Raw genomic sequence first — 15,032 nt, 5'->3', positions numbered from 1 at the left:
GAAAAAGGGAGAGAAAGAACTAGGCAATATTTAAATTCATAATAACTGAACATTTTCAGAACTGCCAGACACGTATCCAGAGATTTGGTAAACCCGTTAAATCCCAAGCAGGGTAAGTAAAACATACTTAGGCACATCATGCTGAAGTTGCAGGAAACTAAAGATAAAGAGAAAAATCTTAAAAGCAGCCAGAAAAAAAGAGAGAAAAGATTGACTTTAAAGGAGTAGCAGCTCAGCTGACAGCAGATTTTCAACAGCAAACAATGGAAGTGAGAAAAACAGTGATACGCCTTTAGTGCACGGAGAGAACTAATGTGCCAGCCTAGAATTTTTCTATCTAGCAGGGGTAAAAAAAGTCTTTCAAGAATAAGGACAAAATAAATACTGCAGAGAAATAAAAATTGCTAGTTCATCACTAACAAAAGCTCTTAAAGGAAATGCTAAAGAAAATGCTTGAGGCAGGAAGAAAAAAAAAAAGGTCCCATATGGAATGTTTGAGACACACAATGAGTGAAGAGCAAAGCAAATGGCAGACGCAAATGAACACTGACAATAAAATGTTGGAATAATTCTTGGTTGTGTGTTAAAAGTTGACTTCATGGGACGTGTGGGTGGCTCAGTCGGTTGAGCTCTTGATTTTGGCTCAAGTCGTGATCTCACGGTTCGTGAGTTCAAGTTCTTCATAGGGCTCTGTGCTGACGGTGCAGTGCTCGCCTAAGATTCTCTCTCTCCCTCTCTCTGTCCCCCTCCCCCGCTCTCTCGCAAGCACATGTTCTCGCCCTCTCTCAAAATAAATAAACGTTAAAAAAAAAAAGTTGACTTAAACTATATAAAAAAGTCAATTTATAAGTAGCTAAGGAGGAATGGAATTTAAATGTTCTGAAGTTTTTGGATTGCCTGAGAGGAGAGGAAAGATGTTGATTAACTTACACTTTGGTGGGTTACGGGTGCAGGTTGGAATTTCTAGGGTAACCACCCAAAGAATAGAAGCAGAGTGTATATAACTTCCAAATTAATGTGTGTTAGAGAGATGGAATAATTCAAGACTCTCAGTTAAACCAAAAGAAGGACACACAGTGTAAACATCCAAGATTACACCATTTCCATCTAGTTTTGAGACATGTTGGAGACATGGAAAGAGAAGACTGTCTAACTCAAATGATTTTGCCACACAGAGAGTTGAGACCCTTGACTCCAGCTGTATTAATTAGATTCTCTCACGGGAACTTAATAACATGAACAGAGATGACAATAGGGGTAAAACACATGATAGCAGCCACTCCAGAAAATCTCCACAACCCCTGAGGTCGCTGAAGGAAGCCCCTGGTCCCTGTCCCCTGGTCTCCCTGACCCCCAAGGTCAAGCTGGCCAGCTCTTCCTAGGTGTGAGCTCTCCCTCGTTCTTCTTCTTTTTTTTTTTTAAGTTTATTTGTATATTTTGAGAAAAACAGAGACAGCATGAGAAGGGGAGAGGCAGAGAGAGAGGGAGAAAGAGAGAACACCAAGCAGGCTCTGTGCTGTCAGCCCAGAGCCCCATGCAGGACTCGAACTCATGAAACCATGAGATCATGCTGAAACCAAAACTGAGAGTTGGACGATTAACCGACTGAGCCACCCAGGCAGCCCATCCCCTTGTGCTTCTAATACATTCTACCACCAATCCCTTCCCCCACATCCTCTTCTTTTTTTCTTGCTTAATTGGCCTTGATTCCGTTGAAACAAAAGAAACTTAAACTGATGCCAAGAACCATTGTGGCTCATGCCAGAAGTATCTTCACTCTGTTACACAAAATTCCAAATGTTTGGCATGGATGGTGAGTTGTCTTCTTAGCAACGACAATCTAAAATGCAGCTGGAATCTTTAACTTATATCAAATATGCAAGATGAGGATCCCCAAGATGTAACCCAGATGGGCTGGGCCTCCCATGGGGAGCCTTGGCTCTCACTTTACATTCACTCTGAGGCCCTACTCATAACTATGTCATATCCTCCAAAACATAGCTAATACTACAACACATTAATAAGAAAATTGGTGTTCTGGTGAAGAATTCTTTGGAGTCTAGGAAAGAGCGGTCACATCCCATACATATCACCAAGCAGACATTTAATCCATTACCCTATCAGACATTTTCCCTCTTCCTACCAAAGAGCCCACCTCTGCCAGTTGCCTCTTTCTCTTTTTTCTTTTCTCCCACCCAACTTGTTTTTAAATGTTTATTTATTTTATCTTTGAGAAAGAGACAGAGACAGAGACAGAGCATGAGCGGGGAAGGCCAGAGAGAGAGGGAGACACAGAATCTGAAGCAGGCTCCTGGCTCTGAGCTGCCAGCACAGAGCCCAACGCAGGCACAAGATCATGACCTGAGCCGAAGTCAGATGCTTGACTGAGCCACACAGGCACCCCATCTCCCACCCAACGTTAAAAGTTCTCTTTGTTCTCTTAAGAAAGTCAGCTTTTAGTGGCACCTGGGTGGCTTAGTTGGTTAGGGTCTGACTCTTGATTTCGCCTCAGGGCCTGCTTGGGATTCCCTGTCTCCCTCTCTCTCTGCTCCCCCTCTCAAAAATAAATAAATAAATAAATAAATAAATAAATAAATAAATAAACAAATAAATAAACAAACAAACAAACATTTAAAAGAAAAAAAAAGTCAGTCTTTAACCAGTTTGTATACACCATTCAGCAAAAGAAAAACCCTGGTAGTTAGCAGAACAGCATATCCCTTGGGAGTGGGGATCTTGGTTCTTTTTACCACCTTATCCGATGAGTTCTTCCTCAATGAACAGAGTCCCTCAAGTATGGGAACTCTATAGCACTCCTAGCACCTTGAATAATGGCCTGGCAAAATAGACTTTTCATAAAGAGTTTGTTGAATTAATTTCATGTATCTTTGTGTACCTTTGTAGAGCCTAAAAAAGATCAACACATGAAATGTGTGCTTGATAAGTGGTCCTTGCATAGATGAGTGCCTCACTTCTATTTAGCTCTTACTCAATATTCTGATGCTGGACTAAGCTCTACAATGTATTCAAAATTAGAGGCGATCAGCTTTTCCAACCAGGGCCAGGCAGAATGGCTCCCCCAGAGAAGGGTAGCAAGAAGGGCCATTCTGCCATCATCAAGGTAGTGACCAGAGAATACACTGTCAGCATTCACAAGTGCATCCATGGAGCGGGGTTCAAGAAGCGTGCCTCTCAAGCATTCAAAGAGATCTGGAAATTTGTCATGAAAGAGATGGGACCTGCAGATGTGTGCTTTGACACCAGGCTCAACAAAGCTGTCTGGGCCAAAGGAATAAGGAATGTGCCATACTGTAACCATGTGTGGTTGTCCAGAAAACGTAATAAGGATGAAGATTCACCAAATAGGCTCTAGGTGTTGGTTATCTACGTACCTGTCACCACTTTCAAAAGTCCACAGACAGTTAATGTGGATGAGAACTAATGGCTGATTGTCAAATAAAGGTATAAAACTGCAACAACAAAAAAATTAGAGGCAATCAAATTAATAATGCACATACTAACAGAATAGAGCATTAATGCAATGTATCTATGGATTAAATTATGTTGCTTTAGTGCTCCATGCTAAGGGTGTGGGCCATTTAGAAGAAAGTTTGGAATTGAGAAGAGCAGTCTAAATTTCCATTTCAAAGATGGTGGAAAGGTAGATAAGCCATGGAAAGGGCTTCATTTCTATGGATAAATGTCTTTAAAATTTTTTTTTTAAATATTTATTTATATCTGAGAGAGAAAGAGACAGAGCACGAGCAGGGGATGGGCAGAGAGAGAGCAAGACACAGAATCTGAAGGGGGCTCCAGGCTCTGAACTGCCAGCACAGAGCCCAACGCGGGGCTCGAACTCACAAACTGTGAGTTCATGACCTGAGCCAAAGTTGGACACTTAACTGACTGAGCCACCCAGGCACCCCAATGGATAAATATCTTTAAAAAATGACTATTGGGGGGTGCCTGGGTGGCTCAGTCAGTTAAGTTACTGGCTTTTGATTTTGGCTCAGGTCATGCTCTCACAGTTTGTGAATTCAGGCCCCACATCTGGGCTCTGCATTGACAGTGTGGAACCTGCTTGGAATTCTCTTTGCCTCTCTCTCTGCCCCTGCTCTCACAGTTTGTGAATTCAGGCCCCACATCTGGGCTCTGCATTGACAGTGTGGAACCTGCTTGGAATTCTCTTTGCCTCTCTCTCTGCCCCTCCCCTGCTTGCATGCTGGAATCAAAATACATAAATAAACTGAAAAAAGTGATTACTGGGTTAAAAATAAAATTCAGGGGCACCTGGGTGGCTCAGTCATTTAAGCATCTGACTTCGGCTCAGGTCATGGTCTCGCGGTTCGTGAGTTCAAGCCCCGTGTCGGGCTCTGTGCTGATAGCCCAGAGCCTGGAACCTGCTTTGGATTCTGTGTCTCCCTGTCTCTCTGCCCCTCCCCTGCTCACACTATCTCTCTGTCTCTCAAAAATAAATAAACGTTAAAAAAAATTTTTTTTTTAAATAAAATTCAGACTGTGTCTAGACAGGGCCAAAATATTTAATCTAAATAGAATTACCAGATAAAGTACAGGATACCTGATTAATTTGAATTTCAGATAAACTACAAATAATTTTTAGTATAAGTATGTCCTATGCTGATACATAGTATGTATACATAGGATATACTTATACCAAAAAGTTTTCACTGTTTGTCTCAAATTCAAATTTAACTGGGCATCTTACATCTTTATTTGCTGAGTCTGGTGACTCCAAATCTATGGGAAAAAAATATTCAGTGTTTTGTCTAGATATTTGATTGGTGTCTCATCTGGATAAATTAATCCCCTTTTCATATAGATGTTTGTTGTGTAAAGTGTTAAAGGCCCACTTTGTCCTATTCTTACAACTCTTCACTCCTTTCCTCCCTTAACCATAGTGTTCAGTTGAAATAAAAGATTTTTCTTGCACCCCCCCCTCCCAGCTCTCAAGGACTCAAGAACAGAGGTTCTGGGTAATTCAGTTATTATTGACTTTCAGTGGAGGTGATATTGATAAAAGGGGTCAAAATGATTACTCTGAATATTGGAGATCTCAAAGTGTGAAAAAACTCAAAGTGAAAAAATCCACTCATCCTTGATATACTTTCCGATCTGAGTCACACAGCCCTGGCCATAGGGACCATGCCAGAAAAGCAGATCTTCAGGAATATGCCCAAAATTCTTCATACTGAATAATGACCAACATGGTCAAAGGAAACAAAGATTCTCTCCATAGAGCAAATCCACAAATGCTGGGAATCAAGGTACAGGATGTTGGTGACAGTGGAGGGGAGGAAACTGATCAAAATACAGAGGAATCTGTACACTAATAAATAGCTATAGATGGGCTCGGTGCCATTTTGTTGTTGTTGTTGTTGTTGAAAGCCATATGTATACACCTGGGCATTTTATCAACCCATTTTAATTGGAGGTAAGGCCTATCTAGATTAGAGGGAAGTTTGATTTTAAAGGCCCCTTAAGGAAGAATCAGTTTCCTGCAAGTATATATTCTACTTGGAATTAGATTGACCAAGTGGAACTATTAAAAGTCCTATTTTAATGAATAGGTAAGAATAAGGTACATGGTTAAGATGACAAAGAACCACCCTGAGTGCTGATTGACTTTTTATGGCACCACTACGTGGAGAATGGCTCCAACGGGTAGGGAGAAGCAAAGACACAGAGCATGTGTGCTGTTGAATTCACGTTTCTAGTTCGTTCTAGTAGTCCCTGAGGCCCAGCTGTTTCCCTGTACTTCCCACTGCCGTGTGATCTGCGGTGTGTGTTTGCCTAATAATTTCTCTTTTTGGCCTGTGTTAGCTATGTTCCTGCCATTTGTGATAAAAGCATCCTGAATTGCCCCACATGGTATGCCACTGCTGTGCTGTTGCTAGGAGGCTTTTACCCTTAAGAAGCTTACAGTTTTGTCTGTCAACCATAATACAGGGTGGAAAGTTATAAATGTTGCAAGAGGATTCAAGAGCTATAAGAAAGCAAAGGTGGGAAAAATCTCTTCTAGCAAAGAGGGTCTAGGGACAATTTCTTGTCGGTGATGGCTTTTGAGCTTGCCTCTAAGGTAAGATAAGATTTGATCATGTGGCAATGACAGACAGAAGGCCCTGAAGACAGAGAAAATAATGTAAGCAAAGATTTAGTGTCAGACAAAATGGAGTATGTGTGGAAAACAGCCATGCCTGGCAGGTCACATAATTTAGCAGCAACGGGGAAACCTGAAGATTTTTACACAAGAGAGGAATGTGGTCTTTGGAATAATAAATCCAACACGGGGTTGGAAAGGAGGAAAGGATGGGTTGTGCAGTTAGGAGCTTAGTACAGTGTTCCAAGCTGAAAACAACAAGTGTTCTAATGAGGAGAAGGCTGACAGGGAGTGGAAAGACAGGAGGAAGCTCCTTATGTCAGATAATCCCAATGTTGTCTGTAAAGAAGGATCTCAGGAGAGAAAGCAGGGGACAGAGATGAGCTGGGCCTCGGGGAGTAGAGTAAGAGCCTCGGAGGGCTCTGTGTGGGGGATGAGAAGGAGTCAGAGGTGACTAAAACACTGCCAAGGGCCACTGAAGTCTTCCTTGAGGTTAAATAATAGGAACTAGGTGCCTGGGTGGCTCAGTTGGCTAAGTGTCCAACTTTTGGTTTCAGCTCAGGTCGTGATCTCACTATTGGTGAGGTTTGAGCCCTGCATGGGCCTCTGTGCTGCCGGTGTGGAATCTGCTTGGGATTCTCTCTCTCCCTCTCTCTCTGCCCTCCCCCACTCTCTCTCTCTCTCTCAAAATAAATAAACTTTAATTAACTAATAGGAACTAGAAGTAAAACCAGCAACCCGCCTCCTCAGTTGGTGGTCTTGCAGCAGAGGAGAGAAAATGGAAGGCACAGCTTACGCAGCATAGGGACCCCTTGAAGTCTGTGAAAGAGAAACACAGAAGGAATGCTGCAGCGAGAAGCTTACAGAAATGCGTGAGGCCAGGAACGGGCCTCCCCCATCCCCCACCAGGGGATTGCGTAGCTTGAAGGTAGGACATCTCTGGTCTGGGTGAGGACACAAGCAAAGCCTGGAGGACACTCAGAAAACAGTGAGAAGAGAAGTGATAGGATCATTGGTTCAGTAGGAACAAGGGAAGTGAGGTCCTGTGGAGCTGAAAGGAGAATGTCTGGACTCGAGAGCGTGGGCCTGGAGTGGTTCTGTATGATGACCTCTTTGTGTCCTGATGACATAAAATCGGTGGAGATAAAGGTCTCTAGGCCAGAGACGGCTGAGGAACTGTTACAAAAGGATATCTAGGGGGTGCCTGGGTGACTCAGTCAGTTAAGCGTCCTACTCTTGGTTTCAGCTCACGTTGTGATCTCATGGTTCGTGAGTTTGAGCCCCATGTTGGGCTCTGCGCTGAGAGTGTGGAGCCTGCTTGGGATTCTCTCTCCCCCTCTCTCTGCCCCTTCCCCACTGGCACTGTCTCTGTCTCTCTCGAAGTAAATAAATAAACTTAAAACAAAAAAAGGATATCTATAGATGTTTCTAGAAGGGGGAGGAGGGAGAGAGTAGGACACGTGAAGGCCATCCTAGACAGTGGTAGACAGGAAGGATTGCGAAAGGTGGACGGGCAGAATGGTGTGGACTTGCACAGGGCTCGCTGAGAGTCGATGAGGGAAGACAGAGTCAGGAAAGAGAGAGAAGGAGGGACAAGGAGAGGCGCTTCACGGCCTGTCAGCTTGGAATGGGGAAGGCCGGAGACAGGAGGTATGTGTTGGAATGCAGCACAGGGCGGGGAGGACGGTGTCAGCCTGTAGATAAAGTCAGCTCTTTATTAAGGTGAGGTAATGAAAGGAGCATCTGAAACAAAGATGAAGGATCTGGGATGGTTTATTTCCAAGAGCTGGCTGGTCTCCCCGGGCGCCCTGAGGAGAGCTCAGGCCAAGCTGTGGAGGAACAAGAATGCAGAACGAACATGAGCTTGGTTGACAACAGTCCACAGTGAGTTTAACAAAGTGAGAGGTGGCTCGAGACTCACACTGATGACAAGGAAGCAGATACAGGAAGATGTATTCTCCCGAAATTCTTTTCAAGATTGTTTTCACTTGTGGGTACATATTCTCCCTCCCACCCTTGAGACCTTTATTTGCTTAGCAAATCCAAGCGTGTGCGTACCTATGCCCGTGTGTGTGTGTCCACGGGCATACGCGTGCATGTATGTGCGTGTGTGCACAAGATAACAACGGCTTACTGCACCTTTGCTATGTTTGGAGATGGGGGCCGGTGTCTCCTTTGTGATCCCTGCAGTAGACAGTTGAGTGTAAAAGATTCCAGAGCAAATAGATGCTTCCCTGACTCTCTTATTCAGCCTGCTGGAAAAGAAACAAAAAACCAAAGCAATGTCAGTTCTGACTGAGAGCTGAAAGTGGAAGCAAAGGTTATCTAAGGACCACCTTAGGAGATAAGCTCAAGTTCCCTTCATGGCATATTCTTTCCAAAGTCTCATGATCTGAAGATTTCTTGCTCCTTTTGTCTTCTCCCTACAGCAGGGGAGAAGGGAGAAGGTGATGGTCCCTCCTCTGGCCCCTTGCTGGGAAGGACACCATTACGAAAATAGAGGGGGACAGACCTTTTTTTTTTTAATGTTTATTCATTTTTGAGAGACAGAGAGAGACAACGTAAGTGGGGGAGGGACAGAGAGAGAGGGAGGCACAGAATCCGAAGCAGGCTCCAGGTTCTGAGCTGTCGGCGCAGAGACCAATGTGGGGCTCGAACTCACGAACCGCAAGATCATGACCTGAGCACAAGTTGGACACTTAACTGACTGAGCCCCCCCAGGCTCCCATGGACAGACCTTTTTGAACACCCAGCAGTGCCTTGTGATTTGAAGCCTCAGGAAAGCAGCTAAAACAGTAGGGAAGCAAATTAATGCAGTGACAGGAGCAAAGGCATGAGAATGTAAGTGAGCCCCATAAAGGCTGTGTTTGCAAAGCATGTAGGGCTGTACTCACAGATATGTGTGTGTGTGTGTGTGTGTGTGTGTGTGTGCATGCTCATGTGCATATGTGTGTGAACAATCCTCTGCAATAAAACACGTGGTCAGGAAAAATGTCTGCTTTCTTTCATAAACAGAACCAATGTGCCCGGCATAAAAGGGAAGAGCATTTTATTAAGACCTCTTCTGAGAGTACAAAAACCTCTCTCCAAAGATAGGGAAGGGGTTTTCCTTTTTCGTGAAATATAACTGGTCTCCGGATCCAGCTCTCCCTTCACTTTGCCCTGGCCCCAACAGCTTTTCTTTCTGTTGTTATTTTTAACAGAGAACACAAGTTTCCAGTTGACAGAGTCCACGGTCAGCTCCTTCACTGAACATTGCACAAGTGACACAGGCCTCTGGCTGCCCCTGTAAATAAACAGGGCAGGGGACACCGGAGTGTCCCAGCAGGTCCCTCCAAATGCCCCTGCCGGCGGTGCGGCCCTTCCTGGAGCCCCACTCGGGAGGCAAGACGCCGTGGGGCCCCTGCGCCTGAGGCGACCCGGGTGCGGTCAGCAGAGACCTCTGTCCACACCAGCACTCCTTCGGAATCTGTCCTGTGTTAGTCAGGAATGTTCTTCAGATAAGGAACTGAGCAGAATGCAGGCCCTCAATCAAAGTTATCCAAGGACAGCAGGGATCTTTATCATGTGGCAGGCAAGGGCAGGCATGCTTCTGAGACTCCTCAGCGAGAAACCCGAAAACGACGATGACACAGAACGCACAGACTGAATTGCAGAAGAATGTGGCCAGGGTACTTTCTCCAGGATACCTTTGACCTGGAACTGCAAACAACCACTTATTTCCTTGCCTCGCTCCTCCTATGAGAATGACCCCAAGGGACTGCAGATTATTTAAAGTTATATTTAGCAAGTCATGGAGGCGACTAGTTAGCTCCAGTCAACTAGCCTTCCTGCAGAGGCCTGGATTCCTTCATCTTCTCCCTCTGCCTCCCCTCCTAGTCCTTCCTGCTGGCTGACCCTTAACCCCTTCATGGCTTGAGGAATCCCCTGCTGGCCCCAAACGTCCAGAACAAGTGCCCAGGTCCCCATACTTCTCCCTTGGCAGCCTGTAACTCCGCTCGACAGAGTTCTTTCTCTCTTGGAGCCCGAGTATTTTTTGCCATCCAGTGTTTCCTAATAAAATGATGCAAGGACCCTTGGGAAGAGACATGACTCAAGCTTTTATCAGCTCACAGACCGAAGAAATGGGCACAAGTCATGGCTTTGGAGGAGAGAAGACTGGCTGGAGACTGAAGAAGATGACTTCTGGCAAAAACGAGAAGACTGATGACTCCCCAGGATCCACTTTAGTGGAGCAGAAGGAATGAAAAAGAGCATAAACCCACAAGGACAAAGTGAGTGGAAGAGGGCACAGAGGACAGAGTACATGACTTGATCTCAGCTGTGAATAAAGGTCACGATCGGGGAAACCCTGAACATCGATGTAATCGAAATCTGTGAGAGGGAGGAGGGGGCGCGGGCGGGAGGCTGTGGGGGTGAAGCCCCGGGTCTACATCTGCCGTCTTAGAAAGGCATAGTCCACGGAAGCACGGAGAGATGATCTCTGAGCAGGCTTGCATTTTAGAAACGCAGAATAAATGGGGGGGGGGGGGGACCTGAAAAGAGGGGGATTAGAAGCCAAAGGAATGCAGCAAGGACTCTTGCTTTCCTTTCAAATTCTAGAGGTGTTGGGGCATGGGGCTGGCTCAACCGGTGGAGCATGTGACTTGCGATCTCAGGGTCAGGAGTTTGAGCCTCAGGTTGAGTGTAGAGATTACTTAAATAAGTAAGCATTTTTAAAAGTCTAAAATTCTAGCGGTGTTTAGTTTTTAGACCATGTGATGTGTTTCTTTTTCCATGAGAAAAATTAAAATGTAGAAACGTGACAGAAATGAGATGGAGGAAGAGGGAATGCCTGGGATTTCAAGTTCCTCCCCAGGGCTGGCTGGGCTGGCGGGTTCCTGACCCTGAGCCACGCAGAGACTGACTCCACCACACCCTTGAGAGGAGGGCAGAAGGCCCTGCCAGTGCTTTTCCGAAGTGTGACTTAGAATTCTCCGGAGTCCTTGTTTGGCTTGAAAGGGGGCAAAACTGGGGTGAACCCGGAGGACTGGAAAGCTGCAGGTCTGCGGGGCGGGAGAGAGGGAAAGAGGAACTTGCAAAAGGCAAGTTCCAGCCGAAGAATTTGCATCTTCTTTGCTTCCCAGGGATTTCTGTTTTCCAAGTTCGCTGAGGCCACAAACCAGGCCCCTCAGCCTTCCGGTGACGGCTCCCGCGCAGCGACTGCACTTGGGGACTCAGCAGCACCTTCAGGAGGCACCGCGGAACGGATGTGCCCGGAAGGGCGGGGCCTGGGCCGGCAGGGCCCAGGGGCTCAGAGCCTCTTCCAGGACCCCACAGGCCCCTGTGCTCCGGTGTCTGGGGAGCTTGGCCTGGGTGGGCGAGCAGGTCGATGACTCTGCAAACCCAGCTCCCCCCTATAGCCCTCCCACTGCTTCTCCTTAAAGCTAAGAAGTGCAGTAAATAAACCCCGGGACCCGGCTGCCAGGATCCGCAGGCTGTAACTCACAAGCTACCACCCCTCAGCATCATCCCCCTGGCAGGAATGATGCCTAGGGGGAAAACAAATTGCAACACTGTGCATGGGTAGGACTTGCAAAATGCATCAAATGAGATAGTATAAGGAACTCAGCAAAGCCCCCCAATATCCAGCACTAAAGAGAATCTTAGTTATGACTATGATAATTATTAGCACCTACTTTGGCCGCGAAATATGCTAGAAACGGTGATACTTTTACGCTGTATTCTCTTACCGCAATACACGCTTTTCATCTTCTAACTAATTTTTAAAAGCTTAATAAATCCATTGTTTGATTATAAACAAATCCCTGGATTCCAGACCTTTCAGCTTTGTAATGCATGAGAAATGAAAGGGCCTATGTTGCCCAAACAAGCTGAAAGGAGAGTTGATAACCTTCTGGAACCAGCTCTCTTTGTCCTACAGCTGACTAGACCTTCCGACTACTCGTCCTTGAAGACGATGTAATATTCTACCGAGCGAACCTGTCACGTTTTTTTATAATCATTCCCCAAGTGCTGAACATTTAGATTGTTTCTTACTTTTCAAAGTATTTATGATGCTGGATAAACATTTTTGTTCAAAAGGCTTTTTTTCCCCCATATTTAAGATTATTTCCTGTGTTAGAGTCACTACAGGGAAATATTTAAGGGGAATGAAGAGTGTAAAGGGCTCTTGAATTTTATTCCCTAGGTGTTGTACTAATTTATAGCCTTACTGAGACTATTCCCATTTTATTGAACTCTTGCTAACATCAAATACTATCATTTTAATATTTAATATTTAGTATTTTAAAAAATACTTTTATTTATTTATTTATAAATGCTTATTTATTTTTGAGAGAGAGAGGGACACAGCATGAGTGGGGGAGGGGCAGAGAGGGAGACACAGAATCTGAAGTAGGCTCCAGGCTCTGAGCTGTCAGCACAGACCCTGATGCGGGGCTCAAACTCAAGAATTATGAGATCATGACGTGAGCTGAAGTCTCACACTTAACCGACTGAGCAACCCAGGTGCCCCCATTTCAAAAATAATTTAATTATTTTTAAAAGAAAATGGCATTTTCTTTTAATAATATTTCTTAAATTACTAGTGAGTTTGAACATTTTCTTATATGCCTGCTAATTCATTTTGAATCTTCTGTTCATATTCTTAAAGCAATTGTGCCTCTTTGGGACCAAATATGATAAATATAAATATTGATTATCCAGATCCTAAAACATCATACTGTTAATTACTTGACTTTTATTGTTGTTTTTTTTTTTTTTGCATTATTTTCCTACTTTGCCTCAACAAGCCCTTATGGCTTATTGGTCACAATTTTTAAAATTATGAAACAGTTCATGTATACAAAGGTATATGTTATACATGTGAAGGTATAAACATTAATTTTCAAATGAGATAATTAGGGGTGCCTGGGTGGCTCTTCGGTTAAGCATTGGAGTCTTCATTTTGACTCAGGTCATGATCTCACAGTTCAAGAGTTTGAGCCCCACCTGGGGTTCTCTGCTGTCAGCGCAGAGCCTGCTTCAGATCCTCTGTCTCTCTCGCTCTCTGCCCCTCCCCCACTCTCGAAAAATAAACATTTAAAAAAATAAAATAAGATAATTAAAGTATTAAATAAAATGCTTGTAAAAACATTAGACTTTCACTTATTGCTATGATGGAACCAGAGTTCAGAGTTCCCATCCTACCTTAACCAATTAAAAACATGGGGGAAAATATATGGAAAAAAGCAAACCATTTTTCGGTCACTAGACAGCAGACAGTGTCTTGACAGTGACCCCTGAGAGAATGCAAATGAATGAGATGAGCCCTAAAATCACCCTCTTTATTACCTGGAGAGAAATTTCCAGGCCAAACCATAGGGAGAAGGAATCTAAGCACATCCTGAGCTGAGGAGACAGAACTGAGAATTTGGGGAGGCCAAGGCAGCTAGAAATTTGTAGGGTGGAGGACTGTAGAGGACAGAGTTGCCTAGAGAGGGCGCTCTAGAACCTGCCATTAGTTCTTTGGATTTCTGCTGCATGCCATTCACGGCAGGACACTAAATGAAGCTGGAGGAAGTTGTTGGGGGGAGTTCTTTTTGTGATTCTTTTTTCTTTTTTTCAAGATCTGCTTTGTTAGTTTTTAAATGTTTATTTTTGAGGAGGGGGAGGGGCAGAGAGAGAGGGAGACAAAGGATCTGAAGCAGGCCCTGTGCTAACAGCAGAGAACCCCAGGTGGGGCTTGAAATCATGATGACCGGAAATGATGAGCGGAAATCAGACGCTTAACTCACTGAGCCACCCAGGTGCCCTTCTTTTATTCTTGCAACTTCTTCCAAGTTTGAAATTGTTTCAAATTTCAAAATAGAAAGGTGTTTTAAGTGAAAGGATGTTAAATGGTATATCATGCTAACATTTACCAAGAGAAAGGGGGAGTGTCTGTATTAATATCACACAAAGTAGATTTCAGAGCAAAGACTTGCCAGAGATAAAGAGTATCTTTTTATAATAGCAGTGGAGTCAATTCAACAAGAGCACATAACAATCCCAAGCATTTACGCCCCATGGATATTTATTTCCAGTATCTTTATATTATAAATATGGTGACAAAATTCACATGTGCAATAAGAGGCAATATATTATAGGTGAATTTTGTGTCTCTCTTGAATCTCCATTCTCTGTGATATCAAGAGACAGAATACTCAGCTGTAGATATTTTCAGTCATTTCAGGTTTAAACTTGGCCATTTTGTATTTTCCTTCACTCTCTACCTCTACAGAGATGATTCAAGTTCCAGGGCTTGATGTGGTGGCGGCAGCTGGTCCTTCATCATGGGCTCACCCAGGTCACTCCTGAGGTGTGCCGTTTCCCATCTGGTCTTGTTATCACATCTGTCTTCCGGGCATGCATCCTTGACATCCATATCTTAAGATGGTCTCTGGTTGTTTGTCCATGCACTCTATACCCTCATTGTAACGACCATGGGCTATTAGAACTGGAGAAAAATTGGAAGGTTACCTCGGCTGTTTCTGTCTAAGCCTACTCTGTTGGTTCACGGGGTTCCAGTAGAAAGTGGGCATAAAATCTGTCCACTCTTGGACTCCAATAATGTATATGGAATTCTATTGTTGAGTGAGCATTAAAGAGGGAACAGGGTGCCAAGACCAAATTAAGAGGTGAGCAGCATCTTATTCTCTTATGGTCTCTTTAACTCTCTTCCTCTAGCCTGGGAATCCTTGTCTGGCCCTCCCAGGGAGCGATATAGTCCAGCTCTTTGTCTGCTCTCTTTCTAGTCAATTGTTTATGGCACAAACTTTAGATTCTTTCATAGTTTTGACACTTAAAAACTAAGTTTTTGAAACGAAAAACTCCTTTATGTCTCAAAATGTCCATTAAAAATTAGGTTTCCATTCTTTCCAAATACTTCAGG

The 15,032-nt window shown here is 44.2% G+C and overlaps 1 protein-coding gene across 1 annotated transcript; it reads left to right on the top strand.

The window, feature by feature from the left end:
- Nucleotides 1-3,070: 3,070 nt before the first annotated feature.
- On the top strand, nucleotides 3,071-3,373 carry LOC102966020 (60S ribosomal protein L31-like). The gene has a single exon (XM_042982637.1). It carries the CDS (start codon nucleotides 3,071-3,073, stop codon nucleotides 3,371-3,373), a length of 303 nt encoding a protein of 100 aa, XP_042838571.1.
- The last annotated feature ends 11,659 nt before the right edge of the window (nucleotides 3,374-15,032 follow it).

This window comes from Panthera tigris, chromosome B1, assembly GCF_018350195.1.
Source record: "Panthera tigris isolate Pti1 chromosome B1, P.tigris_Pti1_mat1.1, whole genome shotgun sequence".
NCBI lineage: Eukaryota > Metazoa > Chordata > Mammalia > Carnivora > Felidae > Panthera > Panthera tigris.
The sequence above is the reverse complement of the archived record's forward strand: the minus strand, read 5'-3'. Positions and strand labels throughout refer to the sequence as shown.